Here is a 12344-nt window from a genome sequence, read left to right as displayed (position 1 = left end):
TTTTTTCCCCTTCCACGTGTCAAGATACACGAAATAGAAGGCGGGACCATAACAAAGCGCCCGATTGGTTCACTTCGTGTCACCAGGTTATTCTCGGCAAGTAGGGCTGTTCTCTTAAAGGGACAGACGCATTATTATTTTTCATCTGGAAAACAATACGGCATCAGCTCAACAAATCATGCAAAGATAAATTATCTCTGTGTTAAACTTTGAAATAGATATTTCAGATGCTAAAGTTACGAAGACATGCATGTCCACGTCGAAAACTAATGGTTAGTTTGCATCGTCAGTCACTTGACAGGCTCCAAAACATTTGCAGTACATAAACGTAAAATTTAGCCCACTTGACATTGATTTACGAACCCATCACTTTCAATAGGACTTCAAATGGTCACCACCCCGATCAGCTATAACAAAAAAAGTGTTAGCTCACCCAAATCTAATTATAAAGGTATAGATAGAATATAATAGGCTTCTGTGTACCTTGCAGGGACCGTTTTTCTGCATTGAATATCTTTAGCTGGGGTTTTCCTAATGCATTTAGCTACTAATGATCTTGCTGAAGAATAATTCTCGACTAAGGAATTTTTCTTGAGGGTTTTTACAACTATTTCCACCTTCACTTGAGTTATTTTCTTCCTCGCTAGCACCCAGTGGCAAAAGTAGCACGCACACACATACATGCAACAAATATAATACAAAATGTGATACAAAACACAGCATTAACTGCATTTTATAACCCACGGTGTGCTGTATTTGCATAACAACAGTGTGGCTGACTCTGTTCCTTTCACACTATTGTGAAGGGGCGGGTCCGAGCCACAAGGGCGGATCATTTTGAGACAGAGAAAAAAACAACCTCTCTCCAGTCAGCAAAGGTCCATGAGCGGTTGTAATGCAAAGAGGGGATACAAGTCTCAGCACCACAGTCCGTAGAAAACAAGATAACAGCAAGCTGTCAAGATACCACCGATAACAACGGAAAACGCATTTTCTGGCGGTGAGTCTAACGGTTCATCTTCGAATTTAAAAGGCGAGCTCGCGCACACACCGTCGCGTGCTTCATGTTTGGGAGAGTTTATCAACAAACGTAAGCGGGCAGCTTGGGCATGCCCGGGCAGAGACGTGGTGAGCGGACCAGCGGTTGGCATCGCACCAGGAAGGGTTTGTAGGTTTGGCGCGTGTCCTGCTCCTCGCGTCTGTCTGAGCTGTAATAACGGAGAAAGAACGCGGACAAAGTCACAGGTGAGATTCATCTGTCGCGCGTGGACTTACCTTGTCCCGGCTGGCATTTCCCGGTTTCTGACCCACCATCGCCGGTTTGCAACTTTTGCCATCAAACAACATTGCAGGTGATTAAGTTTAACCTCCAACATACACGGCAAGCAGCGTAGCGACTTGTCTTGTGTGTAATTCCCGCAGTTTCTGTTAACTGTTTCGACTGAGTGGACATTCCGGTGGGTTTATCTTGAGGAAGATTTTGTGCGGCGAAATGAGGAGAAATGAGTCAAGGTAGGATAATGGGCGATAAAGAGTCCCGACGAAACACCCTCCCCCAAAACGACCTAAAGAGCAGCTCGTTTGTTGCCGCTGATACTATTTAAAAGGGAATTCAAACCCAGTCTCAAGTTGTTGCTACGTTATTCATCCAAGAAAGACAAACCGAGCAGCAATAAACGTTTCTGAACTTCTACTTCAGCTATGGTTGTTATATTTCATCTGTCGTATCTCAGCATATTTCCCCCCCGCTGGCACCGTGATCGTAAGATGTAACGACTGCCGGTTTGTTGTGGATGTTGTGTTGACATGATGCGCGCTCTGGCTGCCCGGGGTTGACGAGCTGAGCTGTTCGGGAAAACCGCTGGTGGGGGGGAAAAGAACGCAACACATTTCTGCTGGTGTTACGGAGACCACATGTGAACGATTTAAAACTGATCTGATATAACAGCTGGTACATGTCCTAGATGTGTAGTTACAAAACATCTGCCCTCTCTTGACTTGTATAACAACACAAAAGCAGTTTCTCATACGAATGCGAAAGACTCGCGGTTGTTGTTGTTGTTTTTTCTTTCTTTTTCTCGGTAATGGGTGGGGGGAAGTGGGGCTCTGGTGTATTGGAGCATGTCACTTGCACACATAGCCTACTGTACGCCTGGATACTGTAGTTCCATAACAGCAGTAGGTGTAATAGCAGCTGAGCCCCGGCCCAGCTTCTCGTGGAAAAGAGCCCGTGCACAGATGGTGCAGCAGAGGGAGCCACTTTCTGCTGGGGCTTTGAGCCTCTGACCATCACTGTAGTGGCTGCCAGGCCTCCCTGCAGCCCCAGGCACTGTGTGTCAATGTGTGTGTAGTGTCTTTCTGTGTATCTCCCTGTCTATGTTTGGTTTTTTTTTATGTGTCTGACACTATTGGCTGCGGTGCCAGTCCTCTGATGACTGCCAGCGGGAATTCAAGACAGGACTTGCGTTGCCACTGACAGACAACATAATTGCACAGTTGATATCAGAGAAACTTGCTGCAGAGTTGCAGCAATACCTCTACTGCCTGCGTAGCCTTAATGAGTTTCCTCCAAGGCAAAGTTAATACAATGAGTGGATGTCTTACATTGGGAGAAAAAAAAACCCTGGTGAAATAAACAAGTTTGACTGTTACATAACCTGGAAAGAATGACTCACTTTATTGACTGTATTGCTCACTTTATAATTTTTGTTTGATAACAAATAGAGTGTGAGTCAAAGAAAGCGTTTTAAACTAGTATCACTTGTCCAGGTCCTTGTATTTTTCCACTGCTTTTCAAGATGCAATTTCACTGACTCCATACTACATGACATCATGCAAAGAGATATATACGACTGGGGCCGCCTTGCTCGGTAAACACAATACCAGTGTATCCAGTTTCAACTTTTGCATTTGCCAACCCTGGCTGTTTGTCCCCACTTACACAACAAAAGGAAAAAGAGAGGCACCTTTGACAGAATGATATAACACTAGTTTCCGATTTTTGGGATGCGGCCAATGAGGAAGAGAGTGTGAGCATTTGTGTCCGGCAGGCACAGTTGTGGCTGGAGTGAAATTTGTTATCTCCCTAATGAAACGGTTGGTGCACGCAGTCTGTGACAGTCGAGCCAGACTGTTATATGCACTCCTCCTGCTGCTGTGTGTGTGTGTGTGTGTGTGTGTGTGTGTGGGCAAGTGGAGTGGACAGACAGCTATCCAGTGACTTTGTGGTTGAGAGGAAGGGACCAACAAGTGCAGATCTGAACGCTGAGCAGTGGCATTGTGCATGGGGAAGCTAATCTCCCCGGCTGTGCTCTGCTGTGTGGCTGTTCACACTGTTTAAGGTAATTCTGGGGGTGGGGGGCTCTCTGGTGGATCTTTTGGCACCGTGTTACAATTTGGCACATTATCGGGAACCGCTTGGCAAAATTTTCTGCGAGAGATCTGGCATAGAGGTTTTTTTAGCTGCTCTGTGGATCCCCCTGCACAGGATGTTTCCTTACAATTTGCTCCTGTTGCTGCTTATCAGCGCATAAAATAAAGAAAAATTACACTCGTTTTGAGTGTTAAATGCTTTCCTTAAGTATACCCTTACAGATCCGTCTTTGCTGCTGTGAATGTCAGCCCTGCACGTTTGTTTTGACTGTTAAAGCATGTAAAGCAATATAAGCCTCTTACGGGGCATTATACTGACTAATGATTTATTTCCATTTCAGGCAGACAGAATGAGATCATTCCATATGCCAGAGGGCAAAGTTTTTACTGATAACAGGATATTTGGCAATTTTTGTTTGCTTTGAAAACAAATCACACCCAAATGACCTGAAAGCTTAAGACCACAAACAGTCAAACCTAGTCACTCTAATCCATTTTTTTGTTCAAACCACCAAAAGACTTCTACAGAAAAACAAAACAAAAAACACATCATCTCATTCTAAAGTTTCCATCCCGTGTCCCCCCCCTGTTCTCTCCAGGGAATTTACCGCTGAGGCGTCGGATGGATGATGAAGAGGAGGACATGTCGCGGCCCATCTCACAGCTCTGGGGAACGCCATTTAGAGACGTCAAATACGAAGACCGGACCACGCAGATGGCAGCCGGACAGGCCCTCGCTGCCGTCACTGCTGCTGTGCACACATCGCACAACAACAACAGCATTAACACGCTGCCCTGCAGCTTACGCCGGCCACCACGCGGACCTTTTCACGGTAAGGAGGGGTGCGGTGATATGGGCTTACTGAGTGAGCAGCACTGACTGATGCACATGCAGTGTAACCTCTCACTGTTAGTCATTCCCTCTCTCTGGTAGCTTCCTCTTTTGGGGCTGTCCTCAGACATCCAACTGACTGAAACACGTTCATGTGAACCTGTAATAGTCAGATACAAAGAGAGCACAAGACAATTTATTTGCTCTTGAATTTCGTGACAAACTAAATTCCATTCAGAAAAATCAAAGCAAAACATGCTCACGAGTTGATTTTCACGTTGCCGCGAGAGCCCTTTGTAGAGCGATACGCATGCTCAGAATGTGGCAAACGCGCCGTTCCGCAAAACCGTTTGTTTTCTGTGTAGTATTACAATTAACTCGACAATATTATGCTCTAAAAATAAGTTACAAACCTCAATTTGATAGGTGACATTTAAAACCAGAGTCTCTCGCAAATGAAATTAAGAAAAACAATACGTTCATAGACACATAAAGGTACATACCAGTACTAATATGTCCATCAGTTTAAATCTAATAGCGTTTTCCCATGTCTAATCAAATCAGTGTGACATCACGCTAATTAAATTGAATGGATGTTGAAGCAGGGTGTTGTTTGTTTGTTGACTCAGTGTCAGCGCATGAGAGCAACCTGTTGTTCTGGTTTAACATCATCGATACATAAACTCCACTGACCGCTGTTGCCATGTCGTTCATTGTAATCTAACCAGTAATGGATGTCATGCACTTGGCTCGGTGCCATCGCTCCAAACTCTGTCCCGAGCGCTCAGTTTTGTTTTTTTTTAAGAGTTATTACGTTCCTCTGTGAGGCAGAATAGTAGGGCATTCTGCACACATGATTACATAAAAAAAAAAAAAAAATGTTTTCCTCCAAATGGTATGACTGCAGAGGCTCATGCCAGAGGCAGCGAGTAAACTCAGTGACACGGCTCAATGAAAGGTGACGGTTCACCGAGGACGCTGCTCACTTAATAAGGTGTTTGCATTTTCTTTCTTTTTTTTTTTTTTGTTTGTGTACTCCTCATTTGTCCTTCGAGTGCCTCCCGGGCGATTTCCCCCATTCACAGGAAGATCTGATAAAGCCCGTTTCCATTATGGCGAAATGTTTTTATTGAATGTTTGACTAAGCTTGACGGACGAAACTGTGTTTGAGGCCATCGATGGTAAACAAGAAAGTCAGCCCTGCCATAAGAGGGTTTTTTTAACCATCGTGTCACACTTGAAGCAGCTTAACACGTGGTTTTTACCCAAGTCATACTCCTAAATACTTAAACGGTGGCTCAAGTTTTAAGACTCTTGATGCTTTCTTTTTAGTTTACGCTGGATCCCGCTCACATTTTCCTGCTCAGTTTGAGCCCATGGAGGACCGGGGAGAGAGGCGGATTGAAGGGGAGGAGGAAGAGGACAGAGGGGAGGAGAATGACAGGATGGCAGAGGGGCCCGAGGAGCAGCCGGGGGTGAGCGCCGAGGTGCAAATTGGTCGTAAACTTCGGGAGATTGGAGACAAGTTCCACCAGGATCACGTTGAAGTGGTAAGCCTCGCTTGTCAGCTGTTAAGCAGATCCGCAATAACCTCACTCTTTGCCCAACACCCAGCCTTCAGGATTAAATGCGCCATGAAGCACCAACACTGTATCACAAACAGACTTACTTAATATAATACTTGCTTTATTTGAATGCCACTGTGACCTGTCAGCAGCAAGGAGCCGTTGGATTAAGTTCTTCTTAAACTATATTTTGCTGACTTGACTTTTTTTCTTTTTTATTAAACGTGCATGTCAGAGTCAGCTTGAGTGCAGACACCAGTCAGAGCTCCTTTTTGCCAGTTTGTGGCTCAGACTTTGAAGGAAAGAGACTGAGCGTTTTGGCTTCTGAAATGGCCACAGCTCACATTGGCTAAGAATAGCCTGCATGGTGATTTAACCGCTCTCTTGGCCACACTGAAGGAAAAATTAAGGAGACAAAGCTAAGTAACACAACACATAAACAGCTTATTTCAGTGTTAGCAGTTTGTTGTCGCAGTCCGAGTCATCTTTTGTCTTCTCTGCCTCTAAGCATCACCTCAGAATGAGCAGAAGGGTGTAGATCATGCTTCCAATACGGTCCCACGGGATACTTGTAAATGGTAGCTTGTTATTACAGTACATGCAAATATAAGAGTATGCTTCTTAGTCTACAAAAATAGGGAAACATTGTAAACAAAAAAAATGTAAGAAATCCACAGCCTCACCTGGGATTTACACCATTTCTGACCACATTCCTTTATCTCTTTATCTTGGCTCTCTAATTCAAACACATGAACACTTAATGTGCGATTTATTGTTCTGAGAGTTCCCATTAGTCACGTACCTCTGAGGTTAATATCTGCTCCTGCAGCTGTCCTGCCACAGGGGCTGCTCTGACTCATAAGGTGGGGCTTCAGAACGACTTTTAAAGGGTTCAGGAGGGGGGAAATGAAGATGGAGCTTCGAGAATGACAATGCAAGGACTGAGGGAGAGCAGGTGAGATTGATATGATCGTCACAGGCAGCACATCTGTGCCTGGGTAGACGTCGGCGGCTGTTTATGTGCTCGTCTAAAAATAGAGTCTGACTCATACACTTATAGACACAGCCAGTAACATGCCGACTTCCCACAATACCTCAGTTGTCCCGCTGCCTGCATCGGCGTGTGTGTGTGTGTTTTGGTTTGCGTGTGAGTCTGTGACAGAGAGATAAGAGAACGGGTTGTTGCCTCCGCTGGGGTGGCTTTCTTACTTTACTGTCGGGGCATTCCAAAGTGAGAATAATCAAAATTGATCCTATGTTATATCCAGCCACTTCCCCATATTGTGTCTTCTTCTTTCTTCTTTGAGCAGAAGTTGCCAGTGTGAGCTAATGTGTGGGTTTTAGTCTGCGTGAAGCTTACTGTGTTTGTGGTTCGATTCACTTTTGGCTATTTTTGTGGCCTGTAAACCCAGCCTTACTTTGAGTGAAGGGGCACACACACACACACACACACATTGTCAGTTTTCTTAATCATTTTGGATGCAATAAGCTTAAAAAGGCCAAACAAAATCCACACTGTTCTCCCCTACCAGAGTGCAGAAAGATGAGCTTCATGTGAAACACAAGGGTACTGTTTGAATAAGCGTAGCAGTGTAGAATTAAGGCAATTAGGGACAATTAGGGTTACATTTAGTGGTGCTGGTTCAATTCAGTTCAGTCTGCTAGTTCTGCATCAAATAGCCTGTGGCGGACTCTGATTGCTAGGCTGGTAGAGACCTTGATGGAGAGAGCAGGGAAGAAAGATCGGAACAAGTCTGCTTATGCAACAGCCAGCAATATCTGAGCGTGGCTGTTTCAGACACACAGCGGGGGCTGTGCAGGATCAGGGCAGGAGGGCAGTGGAGGGGGAGGCAGGAGACTCCGGGATGCAACAGGAACCCCTTCATCAGATTGTGGTTCACCCTGGTAGAGAATAACAGTGCAGGGAGAGGGGATCTGCATAGGAGCGAGTTTCAGTTTTGCTTTGTTTTGACAACTATTCAGCTGACTTTGTGATTACATGAGGGGCTTGCTGAGGAATAGCAGCGCTTTTTGCTTTTTTTTTTTCATTTGGAGGGGCTTGTGTTGACTTTTCCCAACACTTGGAAGTGCGATTGGTTCATTTGACTGAGATGAGCGCCGGATCCTGTGGGGTTTTTGCGGCTCAGAGCGTGACGATCGAATCGTTAGCGTTAGCGTTTGTTTGGCAGTGAGCTCTCGCTCTCGGGTGTGCGTGTGACGGACATGTTTTCAAGACACAAGCTGGTGTTGTGAAAACATCCAGTGGAGTTCGTCATATGGTTTTAACTCCCAGGGTTTACCACAGTTCACAAGGCTTTACCTCGAAAGCCTGTCGGGAAGAAATCAGCGCATGCGTAGGGACATTTAGCACAGAAATGATGATTTCACAGGCTGCTGATAACTTACGGGTCTTTTTCTTCTTCTTTCCTTTTGCAGTTTAGGAGGCACCAGAGACAAAACCTGCCTGTGTGGATACGCCTTACGATGGCCCTTTTTGGCTTTTTGTTTCCAAGAGAGGCTCTCATCCCCCGCCTGAGAGGACAGCAGAGATGAAGGGACTTTCTGTTGCCCCTCCCCCCCCCACCTTGGCCCTTGTTTTCCGATTGGAACCAAGGGATCGGACTTAAGAGAGATGGCACTGTAAGATGGAACACGGGTTCAGATTTTGTTTTCTAATTGAACATGAAGATGAGATGAAGAAGACACTGGTCACCGCTGGACGGAGACTGATTACCTTTTTCTTTACTTACTTTCTTTCTTCTTCTTTTTTTTTTTTTTTTCCTTTTGTGTTGCCTCGCCGAGAAGAAGCCATTGTCTTTTGAAGAGATATTTTCGAAATATTTGTAAGATTACCTATTTTGTACAGTAAACCGCTCTTTTTATTTGGTGTTTCAAGTCCTGCAGGACCTCCATCAGTCCAGGGAATGCCTTATTCTCTCCTGCCGCAGTAAATGCTGTTTTGCATCAAGAAAACAAAAAAGAGAGATAAGTTTTAACGTTAGGCCACTTTTTAGGGGACAGATTGTGGATACGGACATTTCTGTCCTAAAGTTCGAAACTTAGAACCTTGAGGACTCTTGGCACATGTCTGATTTATTCTCCTAAACAAAACGATAAGCCCTGTACCCATCCTTCACTGTTCCGCACTGGCTAATTTGCAGATGGCTGTAACCCACTGGTGTTGCACTATTGATCTGTTTGGACGCACATGTCACCAGCTTCCACTGTAGATGTGACATGGGGATGTTTTCTTCACCTTTTGTCTTTTACTGGTGTCATTCATCAGCCTCTCCGTCTCCAGCATCACTTGTGTTGTCAGAGGTGACCTATGACCCACTGTGAAGATTCAGGCACTGTTAATATGAAGCACGTATACTTGAACAAGGTGTACTGAAGACGTTTTTTTTAGTCAAATCATTTGAAGATCCGACGCGGTAATCTCAGTTTGTGATCATGCGCCTGTTGGGGTGTGTGCCGCATCGATTCTGAAACCAAATGAGCACAAACCCAGTCGAAGACATCTCACTTGTGGGATTATGATCAGGGAACCGGAAACAATCAGCTGAAAATCTTTGGGTGAATGCCATCACTTTCCTAAAGCTTTCCAGAGCGCATTAGTCTGGCTGGATTGACAATCGCAGTTTAGCCCTCCGCTGCATTGCGGGTTGCCCGTGGGTTGGCGGCAATTTAAAGGGCGAGCAATATTCAAGCCAGTGGGACACGTCCAACTTGTACGGATCAGCTGTATTTGCAATCAAACTGACATCCGCAGATTCTCAAAAGAAATACACCTTCCAAATTTCTCCTTTTTACATTTTTTATTTTGCAGAAATATTTCGGTTTTTTTTTTACTCTGTTTCACTGCGGCTGGAAGTTGTCTCGAGCGCTGACTCAAACCCGATGTGCCGACACAAGCCACCAGCGGCGGTTTGAGGTGCCTCAGGCGTGAGTCGGCACATCAGGGTCTGTGTGCACATCTCAAACTGTCGGCGGCACCTTTTGGCTTCACTTAGTAAGGACGGCTCCTGTACAGTTTAACGATCACTTTGGCTCACGCATCCGGGGACACGAGCAAGTTTATACAGCTTTGTGCAGCATTTCACACCAACACAGCCGCTGTTTGTCCGCGTAAAGTCTTTAAGGACTTTAAATAAGATGTTAAAGACTCCTCATATGGTGTGTTACTTTACTTTAGTCGGCTGTAAATTTCTATGAACTTTTTGAAGACACTGATGGGTTTTTTTTCTCCCTACGCTTTCTTCGGGGAGTAGTTAACAGCCATACTGTGGACCTGACAGTCGTTCGTTTGGTTCAAATCCGCGTCCTCTTGTCGTTTGAGGACAACGTCCAGAGTTGAATCGATACCGGTGGACGATTATTAACAAGCAGAGTGTTTTCACTCAGTACGGAGGTGTGTTACGGATTGTCAGGTCTCACTTTTTTTTTTCCGTTTGTCTTTTTTCACGCAGAAGTAGCTAAACCAAAAGTTTGTTTCCTGCAAACACTGAACGCTGAGCCAATTCAGATAGTTGTGACACACTCTCTCACCTGCAGTCCAAAGCGCCACACACACACACACACTCACACACACACCATTACGATTAACTACTCCCTGTCCTCGATGAGAACAAGTTTCATTTTGTTGAGATTTCTTATAATTTATTCTTATTTATTTTGTGTATATTTTCCCAATGCTACTGTATAGATGCTCTCTCAGTGTGTACAGTCCTTTCCTTCTACCTGTTGAGGTGCATTCAGCTGTGTGTTTGAAACCTGTGTGTGGTGTGTGCGGAGGTCGGGACTAAAGCCATGTGCCTCGTGCTTTCTCACACAAATGGTGTGTCGAGTCTTTACAAATCACACGAAAGACAGACAATCAAATGTATAAAACGTGCCTTGTGAGTAACAGACCTGCCACACCATCGACACCTGGCGCAATTACCCAAAAGTCACTGGTCACGGCTCTCGTTTCACCTGGGCTCTGTGAGATGGACAAACAAAACGCGCGCAGAGAAGAAAGAGAGCAAACCCGTTTGATCTCTCACATCGGCTCGCGAGGCACGGGCTCGACCTTTGACCTCTCTCGGCACGAACGGCGACTTTCATCATGCAAAACCCCTCTCAACATCAGAAACGACTGTTTGAAACGTGCACTGTAAAAAAAAAAGAAAAGAAAAGAAAGACAGAAAAAAAAAGCAGAATATTTTGAACTTTATACTGTATTTGCGCCTCTCTCTTTCCCTTCTAGATTCTTGAAACTTTAGAAGATCTGTGAGATGCTGGATCGTGCCCGGCGTGCCTGGGTTTTTGTGCTTTATTATCTACAATCTAGCAGGGCTGCAGGTTTACCCTTTGAAGGAGGAATGAGTCACCTCGGTGCCCAGTATTACTTGTATTCGAGATGGGTTGAACAGCCACTCAGTCGGTGTGGTGTCGATCTGAGCCTGTCGCTACCAGCCACTGTCGCAACCTCAATTGAAACATTTACGTTCAGCCTTCAGTGTCTTTAAGTTGACCTTTTTATTGAAATTTGCTTTTGAAAAACCAAGAAAGAGTGCATCTTTACTGTCAAGTGCTGTGATTTGGTGTTTTTATTTGATTTTATATACATTAGACATGAATTTGACACACCTGTTGCTATCTTTATATAAAAAAAAAAATGAAATTTTTCTAAATGTTTTACATACTCTTTTTGTAAGAAGACAGAACTGCAACAACATGACTTCTGGTTTTCTATAATTGCTTTTTTTCTCTCTCAATGCATTCTTGATTTTTGGATATTGCCAAGTCTGCTGTGTCACTCAGTTAAAGGGCTTTTTTCAGTATATGTAAATGGAGTAAAAAATGCATGTCCAACATTCCTGGAAAACAAAAAAAAAAAATCTGTATCCTAAAGGTTTTGAATGTAACTTAATGGAGTGAAAAACCACAATATCTCTTTTTTTTTTTCTTTTTTTTTTTAATACGTGAAATGAACAGTGAAACTTCTTTGAGATTTCTGTGCATCGGCGCACACAGAGTTTGTATCGTCTTCACCTTGCTTTCTTTACGGTCAGAGTGGTCTCAAGGATTTCACATTCATGTGTCCTATGAAGTGAGACCCAGCCCAGATGTAGCAGTTTTTTGAAAAAGCATTGGCTGTGTGATCTTTGGGACTGCTCTGTTCCTCCTGCACACATTTCAAACGGCGCAGGACACTGGAGCGATGGAGGGATTGGAGGAGGACGGGGGATGTTTGTTCTTTTTCTAGTGCAATACGCTGTACATAAGAGCTTGGCTCACAAAATCTTACTATTTCTCTTCATTTCTTTTATTGTTAAATGGGTACATTGCTGTTTGTTTTTTTTTTCAATAAAACTTTATGGACAATTGACACATTCTGCGCTTCATTTCTTTTACTCAAGACCACCATGAAAAAAATTCTCAAGCAAGCACAGATTTACTCTCAGCAAGTAAACTACACAAGAAAGTCCATTTATTAGACTTGACACTGTATGGACCAGCCAGCTGGATCATGAGCACAGGCAAGGAGAAGAACTAATGGGTCTAGCTGCTGTGGTTTGAGAATCTTTAAA

The 12344-nt window shown here is 44.3% G+C and overlaps 1 protein-coding gene across 5 annotated transcripts; it reads left to right on the top strand.

Annotated features, from left to right (window-relative positions):
- The first annotated feature begins 874 nt into the window (after positions 1–874).
- bmf2 (BCL2 modifying factor 2) lies at positions 875–12142 on the top strand. 5 transcript variants are annotated; one of them, XR_011907182.1, is made up of 5 exons: positions 1373–1512; positions 3972–4205; positions 5537–5754; positions 8206–10924; positions 10956–12142. XR_011907182.1 is itself a non-coding variant. In XM_072362126.1 (4 exons), the coding sequence occupies exons 2-4, from the start codon at positions 3995–3997 to the stop codon at positions 8320–8322; spliced, it is 546 nt and encodes a 181-aa protein (XP_072218227.1). In that variant the 5' UTR covers positions 875–1000; positions 3972–3994; the 3' UTR covers positions 8323–12142. The 5 variants fall into 5 exon arrangements, 4 of the variants coding, with proteins under 4 accessions (XP_072218227.1, XP_072218228.1, XP_072218226.1 ...); XM_072362126.1 differs by lacking the exon at positions 1373–1512 and adding an exon at positions 875–1000 and having other exon boundaries at positions 8206–12142; XM_072362127.1 differs by lacking the exon at positions 1373–1512 and adding an exon at positions 1080–1352 and having other exon boundaries at positions 8206–12142.
- Positions 12143–12344: the final 202 nt, after the last annotated feature.

This window comes from Leuresthes tenuis, unplaced genomic scaffold (assembly GCF_036924035.1).
Source record: "Leuresthes tenuis unplaced genomic scaffold, fLeuTen1.0.hap1 SCAF_13, whole genome shotgun sequence".
In the NCBI taxonomy this organism is placed as follows: Eukaryota; Metazoa; Chordata; class Actinopteri; order Atheriniformes; family Atherinopsidae; genus Leuresthes; species Leuresthes tenuis.
This window is presented reverse-complemented; position numbering and strand designations above follow the sequence as displayed.

Excerpts from the sequence above, each read along its gene's own strand:
- bmf2 (XM_072362125.1), top strand. Across the intron at positions 4,206-5,536 it reads ACCACGCGGACCTTTTCACG|TTTACGCTGGATCCCGCTCA; the intron begins GTAAGGAGGGGT and ends CTTTCTTTTTAG. Across the intron at positions 5,755-8,205 it reads ACCAGGATCACGTTGAAGTG|TTTAGGAGGCACCAGAGACA; the intron begins GTAAGCCTCGCT and ends TTCCTTTTGCAG.